This window comes from Calonectris borealis, chromosome 23 (genome assembly GCF_964195595.1).
Source record: "Calonectris borealis chromosome 23, bCalBor7.hap1.2, whole genome shotgun sequence".
NCBI lineage: Eukaryota > Metazoa > Chordata > Aves > Procellariiformes > Procellariidae > Calonectris > Calonectris borealis.
Genome location: NC_134334.1, coordinates 2,109,415 through 2,123,810, shown reverse-complemented (window position 1 = coordinate 2,123,810; position 14,396 = coordinate 2,109,415). Strand labels below are relative to the sequence as shown.

General features: G+C 39.6%; 1 protein-coding gene and 1 long non-coding RNA gene across 8 annotated transcripts in view; one reads left to right on the top strand and one right to left on the bottom strand.

Moving 5' to 3' along the window:
- Positions 1-166: 166 nt before the first annotated feature.
- On the bottom strand, positions 167-5,461 carry PEX10 (peroxisomal biogenesis factor 10). The gene is made up of 6 exons (XM_075172234.1): positions 5,317-5,461; positions 4,923-5,003; positions 4,014-4,420; positions 3,035-3,210; positions 2,599-2,734; positions 167-411 (listed from the first exon to the last, which is right to left on the bottom strand). Exons 1-6 carry the CDS (start codon positions 5,426-5,428, stop codon positions 340-342), a joined length of 984 nt encoding a protein of 327 aa, XP_075028335.1. The 5' UTR covers positions 5,429-5,461; the 3' UTR covers positions 167-339.
- A 61-nt stretch (positions 5,462-5,522) lies between these two features.
- Positions 5,523-14,396, top strand: part of LOC142092354 (uncharacterized) — a 70,759-nt gene continuing 61,885 nt past the window's right edge. For 3 of the 7 annotated variants that reach the window (XR_012677024.1, XR_012677022.1, XR_012677023.1), the window contains exons 1-2: positions 5,524-6,112; positions 7,847-7,965. This is a non-coding gene — a long non-coding RNA (uncharacterized LOC142092354). Of the gene's footprint in view, positions 6,113-7,846; positions 7,966-8,336; positions 11,234-14,396 lie in introns of those variants that run through there. The other 4 variants (XR_012677025.1, XR_012677019.1, XR_012677021.1 and 1 more) reach the window with 4 other exon arrangements.

The following is a 14,396-nucleotide window of genomic DNA, read 5'->3' as shown; positions in this document are numbered from 1 at the left end:
TGCTATGAAAGGTTGGAAGACTCATTATCCACACTTACATTTAGAGAATGAGAATCTGATTTAAATTTTTCATTGTCCAAAGTGAAGAAAACTATTACATTTGTGTTAAGCACTTTTTAGGAAGACATTTTTAATATGGTCAAGAACCATGTTAGAAGAAACAGAATGGTAGAAGCAGAAATAGATTTATTCTGTAAAACAGGAATAAAGTGCCACCTTGCATAGGCAATTACCAGTTTTATAATAAAGTCTTTTTCTTGGACTAACTCAAGCTGCATGACAACTTCATAAAGGGTATAAGAACTGAGGCCCTTGTCGTGAAACAGATAGATTTTTCCTTTACAGTTGATAGTGACGTAGGTAGATCAGTTTCTGAGGATGAAACTTCTCTCTGCACAGTGGACATTCTGTCTACAAAAAGAAAAGAAATTAGATTAGATGTACTGAATTGCTGTATTTAAAAGCGAAAGAAAAATCCAAATATAACTGTTAGCTACTTCTAGAAAATAATCAGAATCCATAACTAAACATTTTTTCAGTCCAGTTTGTGATGCAAGTTTAACCATGTAAAGCATTCTAAGCTAGCCTAATTTAAAGAGCAACTTGAGGTGACATGGATGCTTAAAATACAACTTTAAAACCCTGGTCATTGTACACAGCATTCAACACCTTCACCTGAAAGTAACTTCTTCATCTTAGGTAAAAGTGACCTGTCAGTTTTTTTACGTTCAAGTAAGAAAGCCTGTCTAGCAAAATCACTCAAATGGTCACTGATGTTTCATTCAAATACTCTATTACCCTTGAATATTGCTAAGTAATGCTGCCATATACTAATTTCAGAGATAATTTGTGGTTTATTTTCTTCATACTAAAAATAATTTTCTTTATTTTTACTTGCAGCTGAACTAGAACTAGCAGACTGCCTTTATTGCCATCTTTACCCAAAATATCTAGTATTGCATTATGCATGTTTTTATTCAAGTGTGTTACAGGCCAGCTTCATTGCAGAGTTGTCTTAGGATTGCAGGCAGTTTTTCTCAGTTGCTTTGTCCTGAGTTTATCATAAGCAGTTTCCCAAAAAAGGCCATGTTTTTACCTGCTATTTAACAAGCATTTTCTGAAGCAGTAAGCCAAAACAAAGTGGATGGATTCTTAACAGTTCTTTTGGTGTTTGTTTTTCCCCCGCCCCCCCCAGGTGGCAATACTACTACTTAAGTTAATTTTGCTAGTAGGTGGAATCAGAAAAAAACACAGTTAGAGCCAGTATGAGGAAACATTATTCATGTACACTAGAAGTATTTAAAGATATTAACTGTGTGTTATAAGATACTCTTAGTTCTGTAAATCAGAGCTCTTAAATTTTTGTAACTTTGCTTGGTGAATCCAGTGGGATAGTTAAAAGACCAAAAGTTACTAAAATGGTAACAATTGTTGTCAGTGTTAAGAAAAAACAAGTCTCTCTATCTGAAACAAAAAATCCTGTACCATAGATGTTGAACTGCTCTCCGAGTAGTAAATTAAGTCACCAAGCCTTTAGGGCAAAGAATAAGGTAAAGATGCAGTTACAGTGAATGGATGTTTTCAGATCTGAAGTATCACTGTGTAATGCATTTTTAATACTGTCTACCTACACATATGAGCATCTGGGAGAGCTTTAGAGTGGACAACAGTGCGAAAAATGGCCTAAAATAAATGTCCTCTAACAGATACAGCTCTATTGTCAGCTAGTACTCGCATTGAAAACTGACAACTGAAATCGTCAGTAGCCTTCTAAGTGTACTTCTGTTACATTCAAATTTCTATTGCCTCCAGATTATTTGAAGATACTTAAAGCAGTGAGTCAACAGGGCAGTTTCTAATGCTAACTTGTTTGAAGTTCTTCCTTAATTTTCCAGTCAGAGGTGTTACAGGAAGTGAGGACTAATCTTCATTCTAGATTACAAGAACAACCTTTTTTTAATTGATGCCCAACCACATTAAGGATCAAATAAGTTTGAATAAGGCCACAGTGCAAAAGGATCATTTACCTAAATTATTCTAATCAAACTTTGAAAATGTGTGGGAAAACTTTGGTTTGGGCACTGGAAACTATAAATGCCCAAACTAAAGTTTTGGGAGGTAGATACAAATCCATTTTGCATCTGCTTGCTAATTATCAGCTTTGAGTGATTTGAGCTAGCTCAATTTGGTTGTAACTTATTTATTCCTTTTTACTGGAAATCAGGTGAAAAAGGCTTCAGAACATTATCACTTTTGTTGTTTCTTTGCAGTCAGAATTATAGCCTAGGTCTGTAGATAAAGGAATGATCTTCATGTCTGACTTCCACAGTAGTCCAATTGCATTTCAGTGGTTGGGACAGAAAACTGCTCACCTCATTTACCTCATCTATGTAATGCACAGTCATTCTATTCTAATAACATTTCATAATAACATAATCTATTCCAATAACATAGGTCCTGGTAAACTCTCGTGGGGGGATTTTGGGTGCCTTAAGGAAAGAAAGGGCATTATTTCAACACCCAGGCCAACAGGTATTTTCAAGTAGAAATTTCATCATGTTTAGCCCTTCCAGCTTCCATTTGTCCTTCTGTACTTACTCTGGTGTTACACCACTCCGTGATGCATTCCCAGCAGAACAGGTGGCCACAAGGTGTGGCTGTTGTATGTCTCCGTTCTTCCAAACACAAAGTACAGCGGGAGTGACGCCCAGGAGTTTTTTCCTTGGTCGTGTTTCTAGTTAACATAGTTATATATTACTTAATTTTGTTAAGCCTGCTTGTAAGAAATGTTTGACAATCCTAAAGTAAACCTCACCTTCAAGTATTAACCTGTTTTGTGAAGATCTCAAAAACATGAAAGCAAAGCATGAAATCTAAGAGATGCTTAAAACAGTGAGGAATGCATCAAACGTTACATTACATCAGGTTCTAACTTAAGTCAAAGTGTCACTCCAGTGTTCTCCCTGTTCATAAAAGCTATTACATTTCCCACCACTGCTTCCACCTCTTTCCTAGTAAGTAAAAATCATCATACTTCTGATGAGCCAGGTTGCGGTATAGTTTCCATTCCTGTCTTGCTCTCTGCTTCTGTTTGAAGCTGTACATCTGAACACCAATTGTTAGAAGAAGATGGAAGAGTGAAATTATTCCAAGAAACTTGTAACTTGATCGAATATTCTGATCTTCTCCTTGCAGTCCTCCAAAATGCAGCTACATAGTTCACAGAAATAGAGACGTTTCGTTACTGCGGTTTTATGAAACTATGCCCCACCCGTCCCCATCAATAAACTCTTGATTTGAGACTCTCATTTCTCTCCAAAAAATTGACATGTTTCTAGGACTTACTGACCTGCTGTCTCTCAGGAGGTCTAAAGTGTCCTGGATGCATCTCATTCAGTCAGGCTACACTTAACTGCTGTTTGTGCAAGGATGAGTTCTCTCTCTGTCCATCAAAACTGCTGCTTTAATCGGTTTGGTTTTGTAATGTAGCTCTGAGCAAATAGTCAAACACCTCTTTTCCACATTGACATTGGGAATCGTTGAGAAGTCTGTCTATACAGATTTCTGGGCCAGTGGCTGATGTTTTTTGGAATGATACTTATTGAAAAGACCATGTGAAATTATGCTCTTCATACAGAAAAATGCTACCTAAATATGTACTGATTTTTGTTCAAAACTATATTTAAGTATTTCCCCTGGATTTATTAAGCTACTTCTCATTTTTTGTGTATTTGTAGAAGACAGACTGGACTAGATAGCATTCTGAAGTTACATAGGATATTAACTTCTGACAGTGCATTCAGATTTATTAGCTTTCAACTATAACCTTTCGACTGCAGGGACCCATAACCCCTCTACATAGTATTAAAAATTTCCTTCTCATCCAGTCTGCTCTGCCCATATTATAATCAGCTACAGCCAAATTCTATAACCCTTTTACACACGTGGCATCACAAAAGAGGCCAAAATACTGCAGTGGGCACTGTCTTCAAACAAGAAATACATCCACTTACATACGTGATTCCTGTGATTCTTTTAGACAGGTGATAAAAAGTGCCACTTATGTAGAATACTGCCAGATGTAGTCGATGAAGCAAAGGTATGCATTGTTTAAGAACATACACAATTTGTAAGACTGTTTTCTTCTGCTGTTCTGTAAGCTCCCCAACTTGTTTCTGTATCCAGTTTCGTATTAAGGTCCTACTGGATAAGCCAAGTGCTGGGTTGCTCTGCGAGGTTCTGGACTCATCAGCTTCTATCTGCAACTCACGTTCCAGATGCAGCAATCCCTTTTCTAAGCAATAGGGTACCACAGTATGAAGAGAAACGAAGATGGCCCGTCGAAGAAAAGAAGGTATCCTTTTCTTGGTTGAGTCAACTTGAACAATGTTAACATACTCTTCACCCAGAGTCTGATAACCTAAATAACGCGTGTAACAGAAAACATGCAGGGTAAGATGGCAATTGCAATGTCATTCTCTGTGTGGTTGAGCAGTGGTGACAGGCTGCTCAGGTTTCAGAGTTTCAGAAATAGTTGCATTTTTTTGTGTTGAATGAGGTGAGCATTATGTTTACATCAGCATCTGCAGCATCAGTATCTCCAATGGTTTTAGGCTTAAAGCAGGGATACTTTTTCATAGTGTCAGGCATCCCTTTGTTAAAAAGAACTTTTGCTTTTAAAAGAATATATATCTGGGTTGATAATCTGCTGCATTTGAACTCAAACTTCTGACAATTTAGTGGTTTCATATTTAATAAAAGGCCTTTATAGAAAAACAAAACAAACAAACAAAAACCCCACATTAATCACTGTCAAGCAGTCTCATTCCAGATGGCGGTCGCCAACAAACAGCAGCCGCCAGGACAGACAGCTCATTTTTCACACTTAGGAGAAATGCTAAATAGGTTACCGGGCACATTACCTGACAAAGTGGTGAGGACGAAGTAGGCTACATCGGAAAGCAGTTCAAGCTCTTTCCTCCATTCCAGCCACTTCCTGGCACCTACGGGACGGGGATCACCGCGGTTACTTCACGTGAATTTCATCCTGATCCCGGCCCTCTTCCGGGAATTCCTCCCGGACGCTCCAAGGCTGCATCGACACCCCCTCGCCCCGCGATGGACCGGCCCACCTCCATCACCCGACCCGAGCGCTGGGAGGTACCACGGAGCTGGGGGGGGGCCGCTGCCATCGGCGGATTTCGGAGCGCTGGCGCGGTCACCGCAGTCCCGCCCGCCCGCTACAACGCGGAGCGCGGCGGCGCAGCCCCTCGGCAGGGCTCGGGGTCGAGAGAAACCCCCCACGGGAGGCATTACCCGCGAGCCCGTGCAGCGCGGTGCCGGCCCCGCTCCGCAGCCCGCTCCGGTACAGCTCGTCCTTCTGCCCGCAGCGCACCAGCTGCGCCGCACCCGCGGCCGCCGGCGCCATGGCGCGCGGAGGGAGACGTCACTCTGCCCTCAGCAGGGGCGGTGCTCAGTCCGTGAGGCGCAGGGATGTTGCGTCATACGGGCCTCCCACGAGGAGGGCGGGCGGCTGAGGGGACGCCTTGTGAGGGGGCGGTCTCCCTCAGCGCCGGCTGTGCCGGCAGCCGTTGGTGGCGGTGCCGCCCCGCTGCAGGGCGGCGGCCTTCTGGCGGGCTCCCCGGGGTGCCGCGGGGCGGCTGCCCAGCCAGCGCCCGGGCTCGGCGCTGCCGCGGGGCAGCGGCGGCTCCGCAGCCCTGGCTGCCTCCCCCAGCGCGCTTCTTAACGCGGCCGCCGAGCAGGCTAGCCCGGGCTCGTCGCCTCAGCCCTGAGGGGCGGTGGCGGCCCAGAAACCCGAGCCGCGTCTGGCTGAGGTAAATTGTATGGGCCAGGCGAAGGCGGGAGTCCGGGCTCCCCGATAGCCGCTCTGGTGGCGCTCCGCTCTGCCGGGTGCATGAGCCGCTGGGAGAGCTTGGGAGTGCTGGCGTGCGGTCTGTCAGCCCTCCCCGGAGCCCCAGCTGGAGGTGCATCTTCTTCGTGTAGGCTGAAGGGATCCAGCCTCTCGGAGCACAGCGCTGCTTGTCCCTGAACATCCGTCTGCCACAGCGTGCAGCTGGATGGTTTCCCTTTGTGGTTGGTTCACTGGTAAAAGGTGGGATTTGGAGAAAGAAAGATGGGTGAACATAAGCGTTAAAACCTTAGTCAACAGCGTCTCTGATAAATTGCTCTTGATGTTGTGTCTAGTTGCTAGTTTATTTGGGGAATAGAGCGTGGACTCTTGCCTAGTGACTCTTGTTGTCATAAGGCTTATCGGCCTTTTGAGGGAGACAGCCAGAATCCCGTTAGCTACTACGAGGCTATCGCAGGTGTGACTAGTGTTTAAAAAAAAAAAAAAAACAAAAACCTTTTTTTAATGCTCCCTACAAACAATGGCCTTTTTTAGCAAAGGTAGCAGCATTCTGAAAATGTTTACTACCCATATGCATCTTGAAGTCTGATACATTCATTTTTGTCAAAACACATTTTTTTTCTTAGCAGATTTTAATGTCATGTAGTTATAAATTCAGTTTTGCAACATGCTTAAGTGAAGGGGAAGTTAAACAGTTCTGCGATGTAATTGATTTATTTGACAAAATTACTTTCATTTGGATTAAAATAGATGTTTTTCAGAAGAGTTTACAGACTAATGTTGCAGTAACTCACTTGAAAGTAATGTGAAAGAGTTGGAGCTTGTACTTGCTTTTTTCTGCTCAGTGCTGAGAAGCAGGAAGAAAGGCTACCTACTGATAAGCAAACACAAGTAAACTGGATATTTGTAGTCCTTTAGTTTTCAGAAGTCTGTTATTAGCAACACAGCTTGTGACATCAAAGTTCTAATTTAACTGTACGAAAAGTTATAAAGTAAAGCTGCGATGAATCTTACAGTTAAGTAATGCATTCCTATCCCCTCCCTCTTTGCTCCAGGTGCAACTCAAATTTTTATTTGCTAGTGTATGGAAGGGTGTGTAACATAAATGAAATTGCAGATTGTTCAATCTGTAGCTATAAAATCAGTGCAATTAAGGAAAAACATTAGGACACTTTATTTAGTAAAACAGTAGGGGGAGCGCCTGCATAAGAAAATATCCCATGAGAAATGGGATATGGAATGTGAAACTTTCACATTTAGTGTGCACTTCCCACTTACATCTTGATGTATCATGGTGATCTGATATGTCCCAAGTTAAGAAACTTGAAGCTGCTACCCTAAATTATAGCATTTTTTAAAAATACGAAACTAAAACCAATTGACCAATCTTTGGATCATTTTGTTCAGAATTCCAGTTCACCTCCTAATCCCATATGTGTTGATTTTTGTGTAAAGTGAGAGCTATGATTTCCATGCTATCCCATGTGTCCAACAGCTCAATTTTTAAGAAAAATACCAAACATGGGAACTGTGGTTAATTAGAGGACTTGGTAACTTTCTCAGCACAAAAATATTGGTTCCTATTTCAACATTGCACAGGATGTGCAACAAGTGCATCCTAACCATAGTTTAATCTTTCTGCTGACTGTGATAGGTAGTATTTCCTCTGTCTTGTGTCCTATGATTTCCTTCAGCAATCAAGAGTTAATATCTCTTAAATCAGTTGCACCTGAGAAAATTGGAACATAAGAAATCTAGGGGGAGTTAGGAGCAAGTAGTGGTATTTTGTTAGAGCCACCAACTTAGCTTAGGGTGGTACCTGCTTGGTTGTGAACAACTGTTAGAGAAGTTGATTAGAGTGCTAGGTATAATTTCTCATTTGTCCTCTGTATGAGATATATGTTTTACTAAATGTGCAGGGTGAATGTTTGTTGCCATTTTATTGAAGTAGGTAAATATGTTTTTCTTGTTTTATAGGTCGAGAAACCAAAGAAGAGCTCAAGAGACTTTTTTGCAAAGCTGAAATGCTGGCCAATGACCACTTTATTAGATTGGAAACAATTTATAAAGCTGAAGATAAATTTAGTCTTCTGAAGGTCAGAATTTAATTCCTTAAAAATTTTGGGGGGATTGTGTGGTCTTTTTCTTTTTAGTGGAGTTAGTTATTTTTAACAGCATAGTTAAAGTGCATCTGAAAGCTGGAAGAAGGATGTAATAAACTCTTATGGTCCAGTAGAAGTTTGTGTAACTGATTATGGGGTCTATTCCTACTTTTTGTGGTAGAAAACCCAAACTGACCTTAATAACACCTGAAAATCGAAATTGTCAGCAGCTTTCAGTGCTGTACAGTAACTGCTTAAGTTTTGTGTAGATTGTCTCTTCTTTGCATCAATGTTTTATTGGATCAACTCATTAATTATTTACTGATGTTTTTGAATTCACACATTAACTGTTCCTTATCACCTAGGGTTCCAGGCTGCCAAGACTCTGTTCCCGCAAGTGTTAAAACATGTGTTTAACTTCTCTGTATGTGACCATTCTTGAGAAATTAAACGTATTTTGTATATTCTAAAAGTTAATTTGGTTTGTGATATTTTGAAGGGGGGCTTTCTGTGGAGCATGGCAATAAACTTATGTTCTCCTCTCAAAAGGAGGAGAAATCTAGAAAATAATTCGAAATATCTTTTTTTGTTTTGAACTGAGGAGATGACATCATGCCAAATAACCTCTCTGTTTTGGGTAGACAACTTTCATGTATACACCACTGAAGAGAATTGACCTGTTTTAGTTAGCTGCTTGTTTGCACTGCAAGTTGCAAGTAGGAGAGGGATAAAACTCTGTTTCCGCCTCTCGTGTGTTGTAACTGATTATTGTAGTAATGAAATGCATTCTTCACTTCTCGACTTCCAGCATTGGGAGTTGTTTAGGCAGCTGCTGTGTTTCACGTGAGAAGTTTTATCAGCATGTGTGTATAATAATAAAAGTAGTATATTTCTATACTACTTTTTTTGTCATCAAAATACGTAATAAATCAATGTCACTATCTCTTCTTAGAAGATGGAATAACTTGAGAAACAAAGAGGTGATATGACACCTAGAAACTAATGAGTTGGAAATACTCTTAATTCAGTGTTCTGTCTCCTGGAACAGGACTTTTTGCCCATGCAGCATTGGGTTATATTTTTAAGTGCTCTGGACTTTTTAAGCATATATGCCAATATGTTGTTTATAAGAAAAATCAAGTACGTAAATATATTTATTTTTAAATGTGACAAGCTTCTGAATGCTCTCGGGGAAAAAGGAAACTGTTTGTAACCATGTTACAACTACACATATACTCTTTTGGACAGTTAGCTGTTGTAGCAGGACAAACCCTTGCTACTGATAAGAAGTTGCTCTTATGAATAGTTCTATAGTGGACAGACTTTTTTTTTTAGTAGTTCTTTATTAAGGGAATATTTGGTAGTCTATGATTTTGCTTTTCGTGGACAAGTAACAGTTAAGAAGTGTGAATATTCAGGGAAAAATACAAAACAGGCAAATTAAAACAACAAAAAATTTAAAAGCATTAGGTAGGACTCCTAGTTGAGAAGTAAAGAAGTGAAATAATTTAATATTAAACATGCAATCCTGCAAACTCTTGGGGAATTTCAGGATGCTTGGCTAGTGAAAGAGACATCTTCGTTTGGTCTGCCTTCCACTTTTGCCTTATTTATTCTTTCACTTTTTTCCTTTTTGTTCTTCTGTTATTGCCTTGGTAGTTGTGCTGCCATATGTCATGTGATGAAATTTCTTCTCCTGAAACTAGATTTTGCAAGGGAATAAAAACCACTGCCTGTTGAGGGCCAGTGTTGTGCTGCAGGTGTCAGTCTAAACTCAAACTTGTGTTCATTCTGCATATTTCAGGTAATTTCTCTTTCTCTAACTAAGTTGTCTTAGTTTTTGTTTTGTGGAGCTGGACTTATTAACCAAAAAGACTATAAAGTGGTACTTTGCACAGTGATTTGTGACTGCTGATTAGAAGTGAGACTGAAAATCATTGGTAGTGAATTCAAGTTCTGTACATATACACACTAAAGATGATACTGTTCAGTGATCATGTGGAAGCGAGGTGCACTGGCCAATTCCTCAAAGTCTGAGGGAGGAAACATGAATTGGCAAATGTTTTGCCATGTATGGAGTATTCAATTAATTACGCCTTACTTCTTCGTTCCATTTTCTCACTTGCATGTGTTTCTGCATACTTCCTTTTTGGACAATAATGGTTTTAAAAGAGCAGAGTTGTTTTATGAAAATGGATTTGTAAGTAATCCTTTCTTGATAGTCATATGACTGTGACATGAGATGGCTCCTGTGCCAGTGATGTGCAGTGTTTCTATGTGTTAGTGTAGCTGGGGCTCACCTCTCGCTTGAAGGAAGCTTTGTCAATCTGTATTTGCAGATATTGTTTTTTCCTTTTGTTTTATCCTTTCTTTTTTTATCTTTCTATTGTGTAGAAAGTTTAGATCTTCTGAATATAGCCCTCTGTGTGGTTTTACACTGAGATTTTTCCCTGTTTGCTTTACAGAATTTGCTATGCATAGAATTTGGGTTAATGAATACTGCAACATTTATAGGCAATACTATTTTGTACAATGGGCAACATAAAATCTGCCAAATAAGAATGTGTTCATTCCTGTGTGGGAACACAATCCCCAGACAAAACCTCCCAATAAAATTACTGCTGGGACTGGGGAGCAGTAGAGGGAAATTCTACAATTAGAATTATTTACCACCATCACCCCCCCTCCACGCAAAAAAAAAAAAAAAAAAAGGTAATTCATATGGTCTGGGATTATTCCTTGTAGATCCAGGCCAGACCTGCTTCTCCCATAGATTCCATCCTCTGGCAAAACCAAAATCATGAGTTAAAAGATTCAGAATGAGAGAAGTGGCTGATCTGAATGCAGACTGTACAAGTAGTGTGTTTTTGTAAGGAGAAGAAATATGCAATGTGTTTACCAAAAAAAATAAACCAGCACTTTTTCCTAACCTATTACTAAGCAGTAAACACAGTAGCCATACCTTAAGGACCTGAGGCTCTAGTACCTTTCAAATGCTGCCTACTTACCTGATGAAAGTCTCTGGAATACACTGTATCATGAGAATTATTATATAGATTATTGGCCCACTATGATCCTTTACCAATGTGATGGTTCAGCTGATACTGGAAGTGACATGGTAAAACACCCTGGGATTGACATGGCTAATTGTTCCCTTCATCACACACAGCAAGACCAGACTGATGTGAGTTGTTACACAGTGATCTGCAAGAAAAATCTGTTTCTTCTACTTTTTATTCTGATTGATATTGGCAACTGCAGAAAACTGTCATATCTCTTAAAATTTAGCTGCTGTGTTTTACTTAAGTTTTTGCAAGACACATTTCTGTGCAGACTTTATTTTCATTGCATGCTTCCCCGCTTTTCCTTATAACAGACCTGATAAGGGAGCGCATTGCTTCACTGACGTTAATATAAGGAAGTCCAAAATGTAAAACAAACTCGGTGCACAGTAATGATTAACTTTTCCTCCCACATGTTGCTTGTCTGTGCATTATTAAATATGGTTTTGCCTCTGCAGACCTGTTAGTATAGAAGAGGTTTGGAGTGCAGCTTTCAAACACGGCAATAGGCAGATGTTGCAGTTTCCAACCTGAAGAACAGGTTCTGTAGATGTAAAAGGAACGAAATGTCTGTTCAGGATTGTTACCACCCTCCGATTCCTTTTGCCTCCTCCCACTTTGAACTTGTTACCCTGGAGCTGAACTGTTTGAATAAGGACTGTAAGAGCTGCTTTGTGATCAGTGAGCTGAGAGCCCTTAACATGTAAAGTGCAGGGGCGGAGCCTTCGCTCTCAGACTTCGCAGTTCCCCCTGCCCTTTTTTTGTCACGCTTATGAAGGTTCCGATGCACCGTGCAAAGAAGCTAGGACAGCTTGTCTGCACTGTCCAGAGAGGAGAGACAAAGGTGTGCGGGGTTTTTTGTTTGGTTTTATTTTAATTTGCTCCTTTCTCTTTCAGGAATCATTTTGGTGTTCTTTTAACGCTTTTGCTCACTCTTAGAAGTTAGCAACAAATTTTATAATATGCTACCGCAGGAATATATATAGCTTTATGATTGCAACAGAGTTTGCTACTACTTTTGCTTTTGTCTTTTTTAAGGAAGAGAGAGAATGGAAAGAGCATGATGTCTAATGCTTGTTTTATTTTGGTAATGTTTTTTCGTGTTCATGAAAATGTTCAGGAACCTTGGAATTCTTTGGTCCTAAGTTTTTAGATTCTCTGAGCTTGTAGGAATGAAGCAAACTGCATTTGTGATTTAAGTTTTGACTTTTCTAACTGGACAACTGCTTTCTTCCACACAAGAGACTAGTGCATTCATTCTGAAATGATAACCTGAGGTATACTAAGGTTTCTTTCACAGGTATACTAAGCCAAAACTAAAACTGACTTGGATAAGATAAGTTGAATGTAAAATAAACTTTAGATATTTAAATAAAATACCAGTTAAGTAATATAACCTGGCTGATTCTGTGACTGAACAGTTGGTAAGTCTTAACTTGGAAGGAAAGACACAGATGACCCTTCTAAAAGGTATACATTGCTTGGCTTTTTTTTTTTCGGTCGTTGTTGTGGGCTGTAGAGAAGGAATTTTCAGTTCTTTCCTGGCATAAAATGTGGGTTACGATTGCAGAGATATGGCAAATAATAAGGATGGCCAAATTGTTAGTGCTGTGTATACTTCAAATGCCTTGGGCTCCAAAGTTTAGATGTAGGTCTTAAACATACCTCAAATCCTAAGGGTGATAATTTCTAGAATCATGTTTTGTTTCATGGTGGAGGTAGGTTCAACTGCTAAAAAATAAAATAGAAGTAGAGTAAGATTCACTGCTGACTGCAGTAAGTTTGAGATAGGAAATTGATGCCATCTTCAGAATCTAGCTCAAAGTTAAGTTGCTTCTTTATTGTTCAAAAGAAAGTGGTCAAAATTTTGTCTATTAAGAGAGCCTTTTCTGTTCTTACCGAGGGGGGAAAAAACTTTAGCTGGGGAGAATTCTTTTTTGCCTAGTAAGATTAGGTATGAAGGAACTGTTTAGTCCAAATGAAGGACAGAGGTTGTGAGGGGAAGGTCAGTGACTACTGATGAAATGTACTGGTTATCTAAATGCGCGCAAGACTTCATGGTGTCATCGTTATTGCATTCTAATGACTTCAGTACCAGTATGGGAAGAACAGATGAATAAATGATAACTTGTCTCTGAGCTCTTCAGTACCTTCAGTAGGTGGACTACTTGTCTGTTCTGGGCACTGAGGGTTGATTATATATAGACTAGAGACCACGACCAGATATAGATACATTTGACATGGCAGACCAGCTAACAGTGGGCTTTTTTATTTAATAAGCAAAATATTTTACTAGATCTACTTCTGTCATACATGCTTGTATAATATAAGCCTGTATAACTGAATCTTGAAACACTAAGGGGTTGCTGATTCTTACATTTAATTACTATGTTGGGAAGATCAGCTCTTACAATGCATCACGTTTTGACCCTTCTCAGCCCGAAGAAGTTATCATTCTGATTACCTGCCTAAGGTATGGCTTCCAGTCTAAAGCGTGGAGAACTTTAATCTGAGTATTTTTTGTTAGTTTGTCTAATCCTTACGTTAGTCTTGGAAAATTAATTTTTGCTCTGATTGTCCTTGTGACTCATAGAGATTCTCATCTTATAGAACCACAAGTCTTCTAGGGCCACAGATACATGGATTGTTTGTTAACTCATGCCTTGTCATTGGTAAGTAAATGAGACTTTTCAATGGAATGTCTTGCCTATAAATTTGTGTGAAACCTATTAAATTCATGCCCTAGAGACCACTGCAAAATTTTCAGTCATTCCTTGCTTTTGGTTGGTTTTTGTTCTGGCTTTGCAAAAATGATGGTAACTTTCCAGTTTATGGACAAGCTCCTTTTACATTATCTGAAAAGGCTTTTGTTTTCTTCTTATGTGCCATTCATCACTTCTGTAATTTATGCTGAATTAAAAGCTACTCCATACTTATCCTAAATTGTCTGAGAGCATCTAAGTGAATGTTGCTGCAGGAAATCCTTCCCACTCTGAGAGCTTGTTCATAACATTCACACATTGTAAAAAGCTGTAGAGGTGAAAGACTGAAATTCTTTTGTAAAAGAATCTTTACTCTTGGTTAGGAATAAAAGATAGAGAGCGTATGGTTCTTAAATTTTGTATTCACAGTTTCAGAACACCACAACCTTACTTTGGTTTTAAAATAAAATGTACAGAGCACTCAGTTCCTAAATATAATTCAAAGGGGCCAACTTATTTGTAAATATCACTGGAATTTGTTCTTCTTAGTCCTGTTAATTTGTCCAGAGCTGAGAAAATGACTGTATAAATAAATTTGAGTGGGTAATAGGATGAGGCTGAAGAGATTTTTTCAGTAAAGGCAGTCTCTCAGTTACTAAGG

Excerpts from the sequence above, each read along its gene's own strand:
- PEX10 (XM_075172234.1), bottom strand. The coding sequence starts at position 5,428 with ATGGCGCCGGCGGCCGCGGGTGCGGCGCAGCTGGTGCGCTGCGGGCAG. Across the intron at positions 4,421-4,922 it reads CGTCCTCACCACTTTGTCAG|GTTATCAGACTCTGGGTGAA; the intron begins GTAATGTGCCCG and ends CGCGTTATTTAG. Across the intron at positions 2,735-3,034 it reads CGCAACCTGGCTCATCAGAA|AAACACGACCAAGGAAAAAA; the intron begins GTATGATGATTT and ends TATGTTAACTAG.